Genomic DNA, 14,379 nt, shown 5'->3' on the forward strand with positions numbered 1-14,379 from the left:
TTTGTGGGGTTTTGAGGCTGTTGGTTGGTTGGGTGGCTGTTTAGTTTTTGTTGGTGGTGATGTTTTTTCTGTTGTTTTTTTAGAGTTTTGCAAACAGATGTTTAACAAGCATTAGGAAAAAAAATGAGTATCATTTTGCTCAGGTAGTTCTTAAACAGTGAAGTTCTGCAAGTGGGAAATGGCCAATTTGAAAGACTGGTACTACTACTACTTCTTCCTTTTGCCAGTTCTGGTAACTCTTCAGTGTGCTAATCCAGCTCAACAGACCTGTAATTAAAGTGAAGGGGGGAAAGAAAAAAAAACAATCCCCAAATAAACCTTTCTGTATATTAGCACAGGAAGTTGTTTAATTATCTTGGCTGCCTCATGAAAGCAACAGGCTAAAAAGTCAAGCAAAATTTTGCCCTGCTTTCACGTACTGAAGACCACATGGACACGAGAAAAAAGTATGTGTAGGAGCAGCTCAAAGAGCTAACAAAGCTCTAAATGTTATGCAGAGAAATCTTAGAAGGAAAGGAAGGGAGAGGTGAGGTATAAAAATCTGGAAACAAAGCGATGCCAAAGAAACTTGCAAGAAAATATGAAGAACTACAGCATGTCTAAGCTTCCTTCTCTTAGCTTCAACAGCATCCAAGTTTAGCTCTGCTTTACTAACACATTCACAAAATCTTTTATTTTAAATCACAGTACAGAGTTAGGCAATAAAACTTGTACTACCACTTGACACCAGGGGAACAGACTGAAATCAGAGGCCAAATTCCCAACAAATACTAATGGCAGTCTTATGCTTACCTATTCTCCGTATCTTTGAAAGTCTCTCTCCTGTTACAGGAGAAACACATGTAAGGAACCTTACAGTCTTTGCCACATGTACTTTATTTTAAACATGCACCAAAACTATTAGACACATAAAAGTAAGGATTTTTCTGATAGTAGGCAATACAGTCATACCAGTTACCAACATTAACAAATTTGGTTTCAACTAACTAAGTTTTAGATTTAGCATGCCTTCTTTACTCTTGCCTTCACACTCACTTTCATCAAGAAAATTTATCTCTCTAGTTCCAGTTTATACATTCACCCTATGCTTTTCTCCCCTTCTTTCTTCTCCCTTTTGTCCGCTAAGCTCCTCTCCCAGGAAAGCATGGACATACCTACAGTGTCTTTTAGAAAGAAAGCTTTAAGAGTACTGTGCTTTTAGAATATAATTTAACTAGTTATTAAAATGAAATAAAGCATTGTACTCAAGCTTCTGTCATATCAAAGTATAATGGCTACGTCAGAAGAATGTACTTCTAAAGGCATTACCCTGAATATATAATAAAAGGATATTAACAATAATCATTCTCAAAAATAAGTACAGTTGAAACAGATAAACCAGAGACCACCTAAATTTCATAGTATGCCCAAAGCATTTTACTACCTGGATTAAAGAAACTAATGAACCTCTTCTTATGACTACATTAGTTCCATCTGATCATACCTGCAAATTAAAGGTACCACAAAATTCTATTCCTATAAATTAATCAAAGTATGATGTTTTATTGGTTTTTAAATCAAGTTCCTAAACAGTGTTTGAAAACCTACACAAACTAGGGACATTTAAGATGACAGCAGAACTTAACAGCTGGCTACAAACAGCCAACAGATTCAGAACTACGAACAAACTCAGACACAAGCTTAAATAATCAAAGTGTGTGCTAACAAACAGATTATTTTGGAAAGCACGTACATACTCGAGTACCTGAATACAACCTGCAGTCACCTCATTCCTTTGAAAACTATCTCTTTCTTTGTTTTTATATGCCTAATTAGAAATCTATTTATGATGCCACAGACACTGGATGCTGGTAAAACATAACTGAAACTACCAAACCAAACCCCCTTGACTTTGTCCAGTTTACTCCTGCTAATGCTTGTTATTTTACTGGGAAAAGAAATACGCAAGGCTTCTGTGAAGAGAGATGCATAGCAGAAGATGAAAATAAATAAAAGTTATAGAATGGGAAAATAATTGTATCAGCTCTGCAACCCCAGACAAACCAAAAAATTTAATCCAAGAATTCCAGTTTGAAGTCTTAAAATGATAAGAGAATTCATCGCACCCCAATTTCTCCAATGACTCATACAAAACTTACACCCTTTCTTGGTTTGAATGTATCTAGTTGCAGTTATCAAACTGACAGAAAAGGAAAGAGAAGAGAGCTCAGAAATTGGTACATGGCTATTAAACGCATACGCTCAACCCACACACAAGGACACAGAATGGACAAACATTCTACTTGCTTTCAGAGATTTAACACCTTAATAACTTAGTTTTGTACTAAATCTTCACTATGTTTTAACCATTGAATGATCGATCTATAAACTACTGAAAACCACACTGCAAGTACATTACTTGAAAAATATTTACACTAGAATTAGTGTATATCGAATTTGAAGGGTAGTTATAATTTTCTTGTAGTTTCTTCAAGTTAAAAAAGCAGGATATTTCTGTTACTTCCACCTGAAGTTAAAAACTATCCAAATGCAGCTTCGTTTAAATTCTTGCAGTTTCTTATTTAACAGCGCAGCTCACTAAGTAGCATTAATATTAATCTTTTCTGTACAGTCCTTACTAATGTCTGGGCTTTCCCAAAGCATTTCACTTCTCACAGGTCTGATATCTGCAAACACACATGCAGCTTTCTCTGACTCCATGCAAAGTTTGACAGGAACTTTACTTACCGAGTGCAGCTCCTCTGATGTGATTATCTTCAAAGTTTCTTACTCCTGGGTCTCAACTCAAGATTGGCAGAACCCTCCTAGTTCTCACTGTTTTTTTGACACTTGAAGCTAGCATTTGCAAGGTAGAGCCTCCAAATGGCTGCTGAATAGGCCACCAGAAGCCAAAAGCCTGCCGAGTATAAATGTTGTTTGCCAAACGTTCTATTCAGTACTTCCAAATTTGCAGGAAACAAAGTTACCAGAGATATATCAACTCAAGAGCTAAAACTCACCCCAAGAAATATAAAACAGTGTGTAAGATAAGCACCACAAGGGAGAGACACTCCTAGAATAACAACAAAACCAGAACAAACAAAAAAGAAAGAACAGCGGTCAATTAAAAAGAATTCTGCAAAATGAGTCCCTATAGAAGAGATTTAGACGCATCATTTCACCTACTCTCCAGATAACAACGGTAAACACTTTTGCTCTTCTGATGTTTAAGTAGATGGATGTTTCCAAAGAAAAATAATTACAAACTGTGAATGTTGAAGTAACTGGAAAAGATAAAGCAACTCACTCAATGACCACCACAACACTGTTAATCATCATCATTTTTCAGATACGAGATGAGAAAATAACTAAAGTACTTGTCAAACCACCAAACCATTTACAATCTTCTTGTAAAAGCAGGTAAAGAGGAAAAAAAAAACACCTCCTCTATCTTGAATTCCACACTACACAACAGCTTTGGACTTACACAAGGGTTTTCTTCTTCAAAACACAACAAAAAAAAAAAAAAGGGAAAAAAAAAAAGAACAGAAGCAAAATAATTTCCCCTCCACCCCTTTCCAAACTTCAAGAAAAGCAACAAAGCCTTTTATTTTTTCCCCTGAAGTCATTACTTCACGTTAAAACAGTCAGGAGAGAGCAGGATATGTACTTGTACAGACATTTTAGTCTGGATAAGTAAAAAGTCACAATTTAATAATCAAAGTAAGACTTCAATGTGAGCTATTGACAAGCTGCTGGATTTATAGGCATGACAAAAATGGCTCATATCAAAGGCAAAAGGGAAATATCCAAGTTAATACATATAAAAGGGAGGGGAGAAAAAAAGAGCAAATGGTTTAATCAGTCCAACTGTCTGTGAATCTTACCCTTAGAAACAGCTGATAACTTAAAACTCCATGACACATTTACAGTCTACCTTATTTGTCAGATGCATATAAACACACTCAATGCTAACACATTTTATGAGACTCTAATTGTAGTGTGTGATATAATTTGAAATAAATTCCCAGATAGTTCCTAAATCACTGAAGAAAATCTGAAAAAATCATCTTCCAGCTCTTAAATACTTAAGTTATGGTTCCAGAAAAGGAACGCTAATTCTTAGAAAAGATAGAATATGTCTAAAATAATTTAGATGTCCAGCACATTTATTGTTAGCTCAAAAAATACCTGCTTTGAAAGAATACAGTAAGCATTAAAAGTTCGTTATAAATAAAGGGTAACCAAAAATTGAAATCTCCATTTTTCTAAACAGCTTTTCCTCAACTCAATTTAGATATAAGTCATTGTTTCAGGGTGACTTAATACATGACTCCACTGTAACAACATTTACCAGGATACACGTCAGAAAAATAACAGTAATGTCTAAGGACAAGACGTGCTCCAGAAGACTCAAAGTGTGAAAAACATCTCAAAAAACCAAACCAAAACAAATCTCTACATGGGTCTGATAACACTCAAAGAAACCTTCACAGCAGACTTACTAATACGACTGTCAAATGAGTACTAGATGTAGAATCCCAAATAAATCCACAGGATCTATGCAGCTCTGTAAGGTGTGTAATAAAATGAATAGGTCTTGACACTTCTTACTACACCATCAGTAATACCAGAGAATAGAAATTATGAAAACTTAGGCACAATGATATCAAATGATTTGGAAAAGATGGCTTCGTTTTTTCCAGACTTACATAAGACTCTCCTGTAAGATGTTCCACGAGTGTCAAGTCACCTAACAAGAAGGCACATGAGACATCACTGCACTATAATCACAATGACCAAAATAGCCCCCTGCACGTCTACTTGTCCTCACATGAGGAAGGCCAAGTATACTTTTCAACTGAACTCAAGGCTGGAAGTTACGCAAACATTGGGGCTTCATCTTTTCCTGCAAAGAGATATAAAACAGGGCAGAAGCATAAGAAACACTAGAATGAAATCTGAAGAATTTGCCAGTAGCAACTTCTACTTTCCACTCTCAATTCATACTTTTTCCTGGTTTGAAAGGCTCTTTTTACAGCAATTATTAAAAAATACATTATTTACTGGAATTTTGCATCCAAACTCATTCAATGAGTATGCTTAAGCTTTTAAAACAGCTTAAAACAAACAAACACAAACCAGGCAATAACAACAAGTGTCAGAATGAAGCAGTACATTAAAATCAACAACATACTTGAATATGTTCCCAAGAAGCTAATGGGAATGCTAAGGCTGATTTCTTAACTGACCTTATATGATGGCAGTGTGAAGCAAGAGAGGAGAAATTCCAGTACTTTAAGCACACCCACTTACTCTTATTGATTAGTAACAGAACTTGATTGCCTCAAAACCAATACTTCATGCTTCAGAACAGTTTTGCAATCAACAGTTAGAAAAGACTATAGAACACATTTTCATGTGCAAAATAAGAACGCATCCAGATTTTGTTCAAGATCCTAGGTCACAAAGGGGAAAATTCCAAGTCTCCATTATGAGATAAAAGAGGACATTAGTTCTAACAAATGGATGGCAGCAGGTCTTTCAAAACTGCATCTGACAACCTGTTCTGCAGAGCTTTTACATGATGAGCAAACTTCAGGTATGAAACCACCAAGAACGCTGACAGAAAACATTTGATAGAAGCCTTCTGGCAGGGTAAGACAGTGTAACTGCAAAACAAAGTCAGTGTGGAGGAGGTGGCACAAGCCACAGGTGAGTTCTGTCAGATCCCAGCCCAGCATATCTCTTCTCATTGCTCTAAGCCAACAGAGTGGTAGACTTACAAGTTTGTTCCAGAAATCTCCAGGAGAAGCAAACAGCTCTCCTCACTTTCTTAAGCGCTCAGGGTAACATCAGTACACCAGAGGAAAGAACAGCTTTGAGACATGAGAAGACAGATGTGGCCAGTTTTGAAGAACTGCTCTGCTAAATATCTGGGCTTGAAGCCAACAAGTTATTTTCCTTCCTCCTTAAGAATCATGCTTGAAACACAGAAAGAAATGAGGAAAAAAAGGAATCAAGGAAGATGTCAGCTTTAAGGAACAAGCACAAAAGGAGGTAGCGCACATTAAAAGATAAAGCCACAAAGTACAAATGCAGGTGAATCAAGATTTGGCAGCAAGCAAGTACCACACACCTGAGATGATGGCCTCAAAAACAGTGACATTTTGTAGAGCAGAAAACAGACTGGAGACTAAGAAATAGCCCTTAGATCTTTACTGAAAATCTACCCAAGAAATAGGAACAAGTTCCTTCCACAAAATCACTTATAAAAAAGAGTTGGGTTGTTTGGAGCACAGCATTTAAACTCGGTCACAGGCAACACAATAGCTATGAGAGGCCTTGCTTCTGCTCTGTTCTCACTAATGCAGTTTCAAGAGTCAAAACACTGTAGGAACATGGGTATTCTGCTAGTCTGATGTGTTGAGTCCAAGGAGTGAGAGAAATTTGTCGTAAGGTCTTCTTAAAAGAACTTACACAAAGGAAATGTAAAATAACATACTGCTGAAACCTGTCAGTTCTCAAGTGGGGAAGTTAAAAGCACAAACATTTTGAAGAAATCTTTAAAAAAAGAAAAACAATCCTGTAGTTGCTTTCTAAAACTCCCTCCACTTCCTAAAAATCTGTTTCCATAATGCTAGAGATAACTGTTTCACAAAGCAATATTACATTGCTGTGATCTATTTCTACTGCATCCTTATTAAATACCTGTCTGGTGATCGTCTTGACCAACGTCCTCCGTCAGATTCTGCAAGAGAATAGAAATAAATACAGTTTACTAAGATCCTAATCTCCATAGCTTAGTAACCTCTTAATCTTTATTCCATATTAGTATTCATCTTCACTATTTAAGGAGCTTTTAGCTGAAACTGCAGAGGCTTTTTGTCTTGAGTTTGTATATACCAAAACAATTATACTTGCAAACATATCTAAAGAGTCCAAGGATAATCTGCAAGCAATTTGAAAAATATTTCCAAACACTTTTACACTCAAAAACAAATCATGTCTGAAGAGTGAAAGTAACCATGCATTGAATGGGTAATTTTCCAGTGCTTTTTTAAAAGACTCCATGAATAAATGTCATATTAGAAAACCTGACTTGAGTCTTTACCGCAATTGTGGTATTGCTTACGGCCAAACACACAGACATATTCCCCCAAAAACTGGTTAGAACTCAGCCGGAATCTTGGAAATAAATTACCCCTTTGTTTTTTTTCTTTTCCACCACATTTGCAATGTACAAATGGAAGCTGTACGTGGAATAAGGATTACCATCATCTGATCATTCATCACTGGAATGGACTGCCCAGGGAAGTGGTGGAGTCACTGGGGGTGTTCAAGAAAGGACTGGATGTTGTGTTGAGGGACATGGTTTAGTGAGAGCTATTGGTAACAGGTGAACGGTTGGACTGGATGATCTTTTAGGTCTTTTCCAACCTTGGTGATTCTATGATCATCCAGGAAAACTTGTTAGGGGAAAAAACTGCAAATCCAATGATGAACTGAACATGGCTAAAACTCCACTCTGAACCTTGATGTATAACCTTTCAGCAGTATTTACTGTTTATAACAGTTCCCAGATTCAAAACCCACAGCCTCTCAGTCAAGTGGGCAGTGACAGTTCTTAGAAGCACAATCAACCACAAAAACATTGTGACCTATGGCCCTAGCAGTTCCACCAAGAGAAAATGGCAAGTCATTACCAGCCTATTGAGGGTGTGGTAAATCTTGTGAATATTTGCCAGTGTTGATAGGTGAGAATTCAGTTGAAAATCTAGAGGGAAAAAAAAGAAAAAGAGTTTTCAACTGTTTGGTTTCCAGCTGCAGCAATCGAGATCTTCATAAATTCCGGTAATTCAATCAAACCATGGCAAGACTATAAGACAAAATGTTAAATGTGATAAATTTAAATCGTTTGCAACTTTCCTCCTTAAGATGAGGAATTATTACATAGAGTTTCCATGTTACTCAACCTTCCTCTTCCATCTACTCCAAAAACAATTTTATTATCATGTAACATTCTCAAATGACCACCGAAAACACTGCTTTTTAAAAGGTAATAAAACAAGAACTTGTCTTTATAGTCATTTACTTGCAAAACTAAGTTACTGGAACACACACAGCTGGGACATGACTTTGGTGTAATGAACCACAAGTCACGATACAGCAGTTATGACCAAAGCCAACAAAACCCAGAATGAAGAACTCTGACACTTCACAAAAGAAGCCCTAACACAGATTTGCTTTGCTTCCTTGTCTCACAGACACTTGAGTTTGCCTCAGCTGATACAAAGAGACAAGCTGGTCCTTCTCTGAATACTTCCATTTAAACTAAAAGCAAACTTTCAGCCCCACCGGAGCTTGGGCAGAAGAGAACACTGACAACACAGAGCCATGTCCCGTTTGGCAAGCAAAACACCGCAAGCAGAATGCGACTCTGCATGCCTGGCGTCACTGTTATGTGCTAATGGCTGCAGTGCTTCTGCCAGCAAATGTGGCTTTCCCCTAAAAGACACAAGTAAGGAAAAGATGCAATTCCCACATTTCATTCCAAGAAAACACTCTCAAAATACACTCAAAGTGACCCGGGATCTAAGGACAAGCAAGTCTCTTTTCACCAATAACTTCTTATTTCTTACCCTATGCTCTCCCATTCCCCATCAGATCAACACAATTTCTGTAAGTCAGATACGCCAGAGATGGAATTTCAAACTTCAGATATATTTATCTATACCAAGACAGAAACAGTCTCCTCTTACTGGAGAGGAGCTGGGGGTGCAGAGAGGGGAAGACAGGTTAAGAGCTATTCTGAGAAGAGCAAGATTAAAACAAGGAAAGGTTTTTTTGCTAACTGCCAGCCCAGAGGGAGCTCCTCAGAACACAAACGTTAGTTTCCCCTGTTGCACAGCCCAAGATCTACAAAGAATGTAGGTCTTGAGACAAACTAGTGATTGCTGAAGCCATCAGTTGGATAATGCTAAGCAAATATTTTCTTCTAAATTAATACTAAGCAGTAATTTGACGTAGTATCTTTAATGACAACAACAACAACAAAACATTCTAGAAGTAGGATTATGTCTGCTAGGCACTGCCTTGGAAATAAAGCATTCCTAAGCACTTCAAAACACAGCATTCACACCAGGATGTTTCACACATCCATTGGATGTTACTTCAGAAAACCTTACATAATTATGACAGACTTGGAGGAGCTGAATAAATATATTCTACAGCCCTTACACGACAAGCATCACACCTTGGCTGTACACAGACTGGAGAACATTAAGGCTTCTAGAACAAAACCAGAGTCCAAAGTTTTGTCTCTCCACAGGGGATGCTTCCAAAGTGGGGATGTGATCCAAAACCAAAAATAAGCTGCTTTGTCAGCTACTGGTATAGAAGCAAACATGAGTGGCAGCCAAAATAATTGGGAAATTTAATTACAGCTCAAGTTCCCTTTTGAACTTGGTCACAGTGTTTGTTGTATCCACACTGCAAGCAACGGGCACACAAAGTTCTACACAACACTGAAAAGGCATACTTCGAAAAAACTGGTTTTCAATGAACAGAATCTGAAAAATCCCCCCTTGTATTACTCTTGTAATACCAATTGGAAAGCCAGCAGAAGGACCAGGCACATCAAGCACTGCTGAACAGCCACCTGCAGCTTCAGGGTGCTCCATCAGCTGCCCAGCCAGGTGCACCTCCAACAGTCCTGCACCCGGCAGCAGCTGGTATAGGGTCCATGTGAAGGAAATCAGACTAGGTGAAGCCATTTGTCATCTGAACACAAGAGTTTCAATGCAGATCGATCAGCCTGGAACCATGAAGATGTAATGGCCTTCAGTTGTGCCAGGGGAGGTTCAGGTTGGATAGCAGCAAACATTTGTTCTCAGAAAGAGCAGCAAGGCACTGAAACAGGCTGCCCAGGAAGGGAGTAGAGTCACAATCCCTCCAGGTGCTCAAGAACTGCGTGGATGAGGGATGTGGTTAGTAGGCATAAGGTGATGGATCAATCATTGGACTAGATGAGCATAGTGGTATTTTGCAACCTCAGTGATTCCAACCTCCTATGATTCCATTCTGGTTTATTACTATTATCACTTTAAAGCTCTGACAGACCACAGCCATCACCTACCACCAAACCTGCACCAGAACAGGCCAGCAAGAGGCTCCCAAGCTTCCATTAAAAGCTTCTGGATAACGTCAGCAAATAGAAAATCTCAAGTAGCAGTAGGTCTAAATTCTACCAGTAAGAGTTTGTCTAAAAATATGCCAGACAGGCGTGACACATAAATGCTATAGATGCAACTCTGCATTAAGAACTTAAGTCTGGAAGGAGTCATAGTAATGGTTACACTGTTGGATGAATCTCAGCAGTCATAAATGCTGTCATTTGCCAGAAGGTTCTCAGAAATCAGATAGAAACACATACCGGGCAGATTCATGCCCTGAAAATTGGAATGGAATGTTTCAGCCTTTTTTTAATTATTATTATTTAATACAGTCCCTGGCTTCAAACAACAGAAGAGGAGAAAACTTATAGCAATAGGAGAAATAATCGTCTGCAGTGCTGCCTCCCTAATTTTGAATAAACCTGACTTGTCCAATAAAAGAATCATGTAATCATTATGAACCACATCATAACACAATGTTACACTCCCCAATCTGCTTACAGGATCATTCTAATGGCACAACAACTCACAGTGACTAATGAGTTCAGACTCGATACCTATGTTTGGTGGAGGCCTTCAGTACTTACATGCAAGAATTTCTATATTTGAGTGTAGAAAAGAAATGACAGACATGCATCAGTTTTGTCTTCATTTACAGGAAAACAACACACGTACAGTCAGAGATCCCCAAGTGCAATACAAGAAGGATATGGAGCAGCCAGGAGCTGACACTGCGTTCCTGTCCAAGGGAGGATGAAGTCACTGCCAAAGCCCACAGCCAACTCGAGGCCACCTTAAACCAGGCCACTGGGACTTCTCCATGGGGCTTGGGCACAACAGGTGTTGGCTCTACAGCTTCTACAAGACGGTTACAGTACAGTTTTTGTTCTGAGGCCTTCGGCAAGATTGTTACGCTTCTGTTTCACTGCTTGTAACCAATCAGAAAGTGAGAGAGAATTCACAGTGTTACAGATCCCTACAGCTTCGTCACAAAGTTCAATTCAGAAAGAAACACACTGCTTAATTCCCACACACGGAGTTCCTCGAATGGATGGAGCTGAACACAGGGCATGACTCGGAGAGTGGAAGTGAATCCGAAGGCTCCCAGTTTAATGGGAGAGGAGCAGGCTGAGCCCTGCTGGCTGTTGGAGCAGCAGGAGCTGCCATTTCCAACGCCACGCTGCAGGGTACAACCCCTGTGGGCATTTGAGTACCACAGCTCTGAACTCAACACCCAACACAGCACAAATACACGTGTGAAAGCCTGCATGCATCTTCCAAACGCTACACCCTAAAACATCACAGAATGACCCGGGTTGGAAGGGACCTCAAGGATCATGTAGTTCCAACCCCCCTGCCTGGCAGGGCCACCAAACATACACCTTTACTAGGTCAGGTTGCCCAGGGCCCCGTCCAACCTGGTCTTGAACACCTCCAAGGACGGGGCATCCACAACCTCCCTGGGCAGCCTGTTCCAGGGCCTAACCACTCTCCTAGTGAAGAACATCCTGAAGCAAAACAGTGGTTCACGTTATTAAAATAAAACCCTGACAACAAAATATGGCTGAAATGACAGCACGCTGAAGTACGCTTCACTTAAAGGGTATCATCTTAATGCAAACCTTCACCGCAACATTTGGTTGCAGCAGTCACTCGCAGCACTTGTAGCAAAGCGCTGTGAAATTACTGCATGCTAAGCAGGCAAGGAAAGGGAAAAGCACTAATCTTTCTTTCACAGGAACCAATCCTTCTTTTACCCAGGTGTGTAATAAGCACCCTGACCTGGAAGCTTGTTTACAGAAAGAGCTACCGGGGTTTAAAGTTCATGGAGAATTTTGGAGCAATTTAAGCAGCAGACATGAACAGGACAGGGGAAATGCAGCTCTGAGACATTTAATACATAGCCAGTGTGCACCCGTTTGCTGCAGAGTACTCAGCCACTCTCTTACTCTAGCATCAAATTCATTCCAAAATACGTCAATGAGATAACTCTGTGTCATTGGATGCTATGGCCACAGCACAGACTGCCAGCCCTGCTCCCAGCTTCATGCCAGATTAGGTATCATCTGCCATCCTACAAAGGGTAGAAAGCTAATAAAAACTTTGTGTCTTGCACTCCAGCTAATTCAGCAGAAATGCAACCCTGGTATCCACTGCTGGAGTGTCCAGCACGACACAGATCCGTACATCAGGATGAAAGTGCAGCAGCCTACAAACAGCTACAGCAGGCACAAGCACTGCTGCCCCAGCTGCTCGCTTCCTCCTCTCTTGAAGTTACAGATCCCACAGCTCTGATAGCAGCGCGGGTCATGGACACGTTCCCTAATCCAGGCAAACACAGGCAAAAACCTACCATGTCAGTTGAGCCAGTTTAAAGAACTGGCAAGAGTTAACCCAGATACATTTGATTGATGGATTAAGGAGTGCTCCTCTAAAGCCCCGCACCAGCAGAGCTATGGAAGCTGTAAGCTCTAGCTATGAGCTGCAGCAGTGCCTGTGCTCTCACCCACCTGCCACAAATTCTTGTTTCAAGTATTTCTGCAGAGGGAAAAAAATAAAGAAAACTCAGTGGCTATGAATCTACACGTAATGCTACTAGTTCATTTAGGAAAATTACTGAAAAAAATCACATATGCACATATATGCAATTTGAGGCCTTGCTGTGTATCATAGTGGAAGATGGAATCACTGCATGGGACCTTTTGAAGGAGAAGATAGCCAGAGCTGAAGCATGAGCAGCAGCAGCACTCTGTGTGTTCTATGCATCGACCAAAAGAAATGCCCTGTAGCACCTCCAGTACCCTCCATTAGGGAGTGATGGAGCAGCTGCAGCCCACAAGTGTGTAATACAGACCTGCACCTTTTGGTTTTTACACAGAGAATGCTGCAAGGGGAGCAAACAAAAGGCACCTTCTAGAAAAATTATCCCCTTATTTCCTATGTAAGGCAGCTGTTTTTGCTTCAGAGGAAGCCTTTGCCACCACCACGTAATTATCCCTAGATACAAAGGTAGAATCCATCAGGGCTGCTAAAGACATTACATAACGTCACAGCGTGGGCTCTGCGTGGCCCTCCGTGCCCAGTTCCACTCTGTGCAGCACTGCGGGCTGGGGGAGGCCCACAGAGGCGCTGCCCCTCATAACGCCCGGCACCCAGCGCCCTGCCCAGCAGCACGGCCCTGTCTCACGTTGCAGGGCCGCAGCCCCCGCTCGCACAGCACAGAGCGGCCCGGGGCCGTGACTCCCAGCATCACCCACCCCGTGGGACTCCACAGCGCCGGGAGCACCTGATGGAGCGCGGCCAGACGAGCCCCCCCAGCGCAGCGCAGCGCTCGGGCCCGGCCCGGGGGGCTCCGCTGGGCTCGTCCCGCTGGAGGCGGGGCTCAGTGCGCAGCGGGGCTGCCGGGACTCGTAGTCCGACGGGCCCCCCCGCCCCCGGCCCGCCCGCTCGGAACAGCCTCCAGCTCCGCAACGCGCCGCCCGTCCGCCCCTCACCGCCCCGAAGGAGCGGCTGCACGGGCCGCCCGCCGCGCACGCACCTCTCTGTCCCGAGGGGCAGCGCCGCCGCCCGCCTTCCTTCCTTCCTTCCCCCCGCCCCCTGGAGCCCCCAGCCCGCCGCTCTCACAGCCGGGCCGGCCAAACTGCGTCACAGCCCCGAGAACCGCACGGCACCGCACCGCACCGCCCGGCTCTCGCCGCTGGCCGCCCCTCAGCCCTCAGCCCGCGCCCTCCCCCGCCAACGAGAGGCGCCGCCCGGCCGGGTGCGGAGGAGCAGAGCGGGCCCTGGAGGCGGCCGGTCGGGCCGGGCCCGGCGCGATGCGGACACAGGATCCCGCCCGGCCCGGCGCTACTCACTGACAGCGGCGCCATCCGAGTGCATTTTGTGCGGCGCACACACGGCCCGGCCCGCTCCCGCTGCCCCGCTCCCAATCACAGCGCACAGCCCAGCCCGCCCCCCGCCCCGCCCACCGCGGGCTCCCATTGGCTCGTTCCGCTCCCCGTTCCGCTCTCTTATTGCGTCAGGCTCCCGTCACTCTCCTCCTGCCTGCCCCGCACCGCCTCCCTGCCCCCAGCTCGCCTTCCCATTGGCTGAGCGGCGGAGCCAGCCCCGCCTCCTCGCGTTGCGATTGGACGATATTGCTGTCAGTCTTTTCTGGCCTTGAAAGCGCGTGCAGCGAACTCCACTTTGTGTCAGCCTTGTCTCCGATTGGCTGCGGGGCAGGAGG

The 14,379-nt window shown here is 42.6% G+C and overlaps 1 protein-coding gene across 29 annotated transcripts in view; it reads right to left on the minus strand.

Moving 5' to 3' along the window:
• Positions 1-14,085, minus strand: part of DCUN1D4 (defective in cullin neddylation 1 domain containing 4) — a 33,873-nt gene extending 19,788 nt beyond the window's left edge. For 2 of the 29 annotated variants that reach the window (XM_085545468.1, XM_015862336.3), the window contains exons 1-3: positions 14,009-14,085; positions 7,690-7,756; positions 6,691-6,730 (exon numbers count right to left, since the gene is read on the minus strand). Coding sequence is in view for 2 of the 29 variants with exons in the window: in XM_015862330.3 (XP_015717816.1) it covers positions 793-822; positions 6,691-6,730; positions 7,686-7,756; positions 14,009-14,033 (166 nt within the window). In the remaining 27 variants the exon portion in view is untranslated. Of the gene's footprint in view, positions 1-792; positions 823-2,727; positions 2,897-2,999; positions 3,053-3,165; positions 3,264-4,691; positions 4,889-6,690; positions 6,731-7,685; positions 7,757-12,664; positions 12,688-13,411; positions 13,519-13,692; positions 13,748-14,008 lie in introns of those variants that run through there. The other 27 variants (XM_085545464.1, XM_015862331.3, XM_085545466.1 and 24 more) reach the window with 25 other exon arrangements.
• Positions 14,086-14,379: the final 294 nt, after the last annotated feature.

This window comes from Coturnix japonica, chromosome 4, assembly GCF_054131305.1.
Source record: "Coturnix japonica strain WE chromosome 4, WE-NBRP24, whole genome shotgun sequence".
NCBI lineage: Eukaryota > Metazoa > Chordata > Aves > Galliformes > Phasianidae > Coturnix > Coturnix japonica.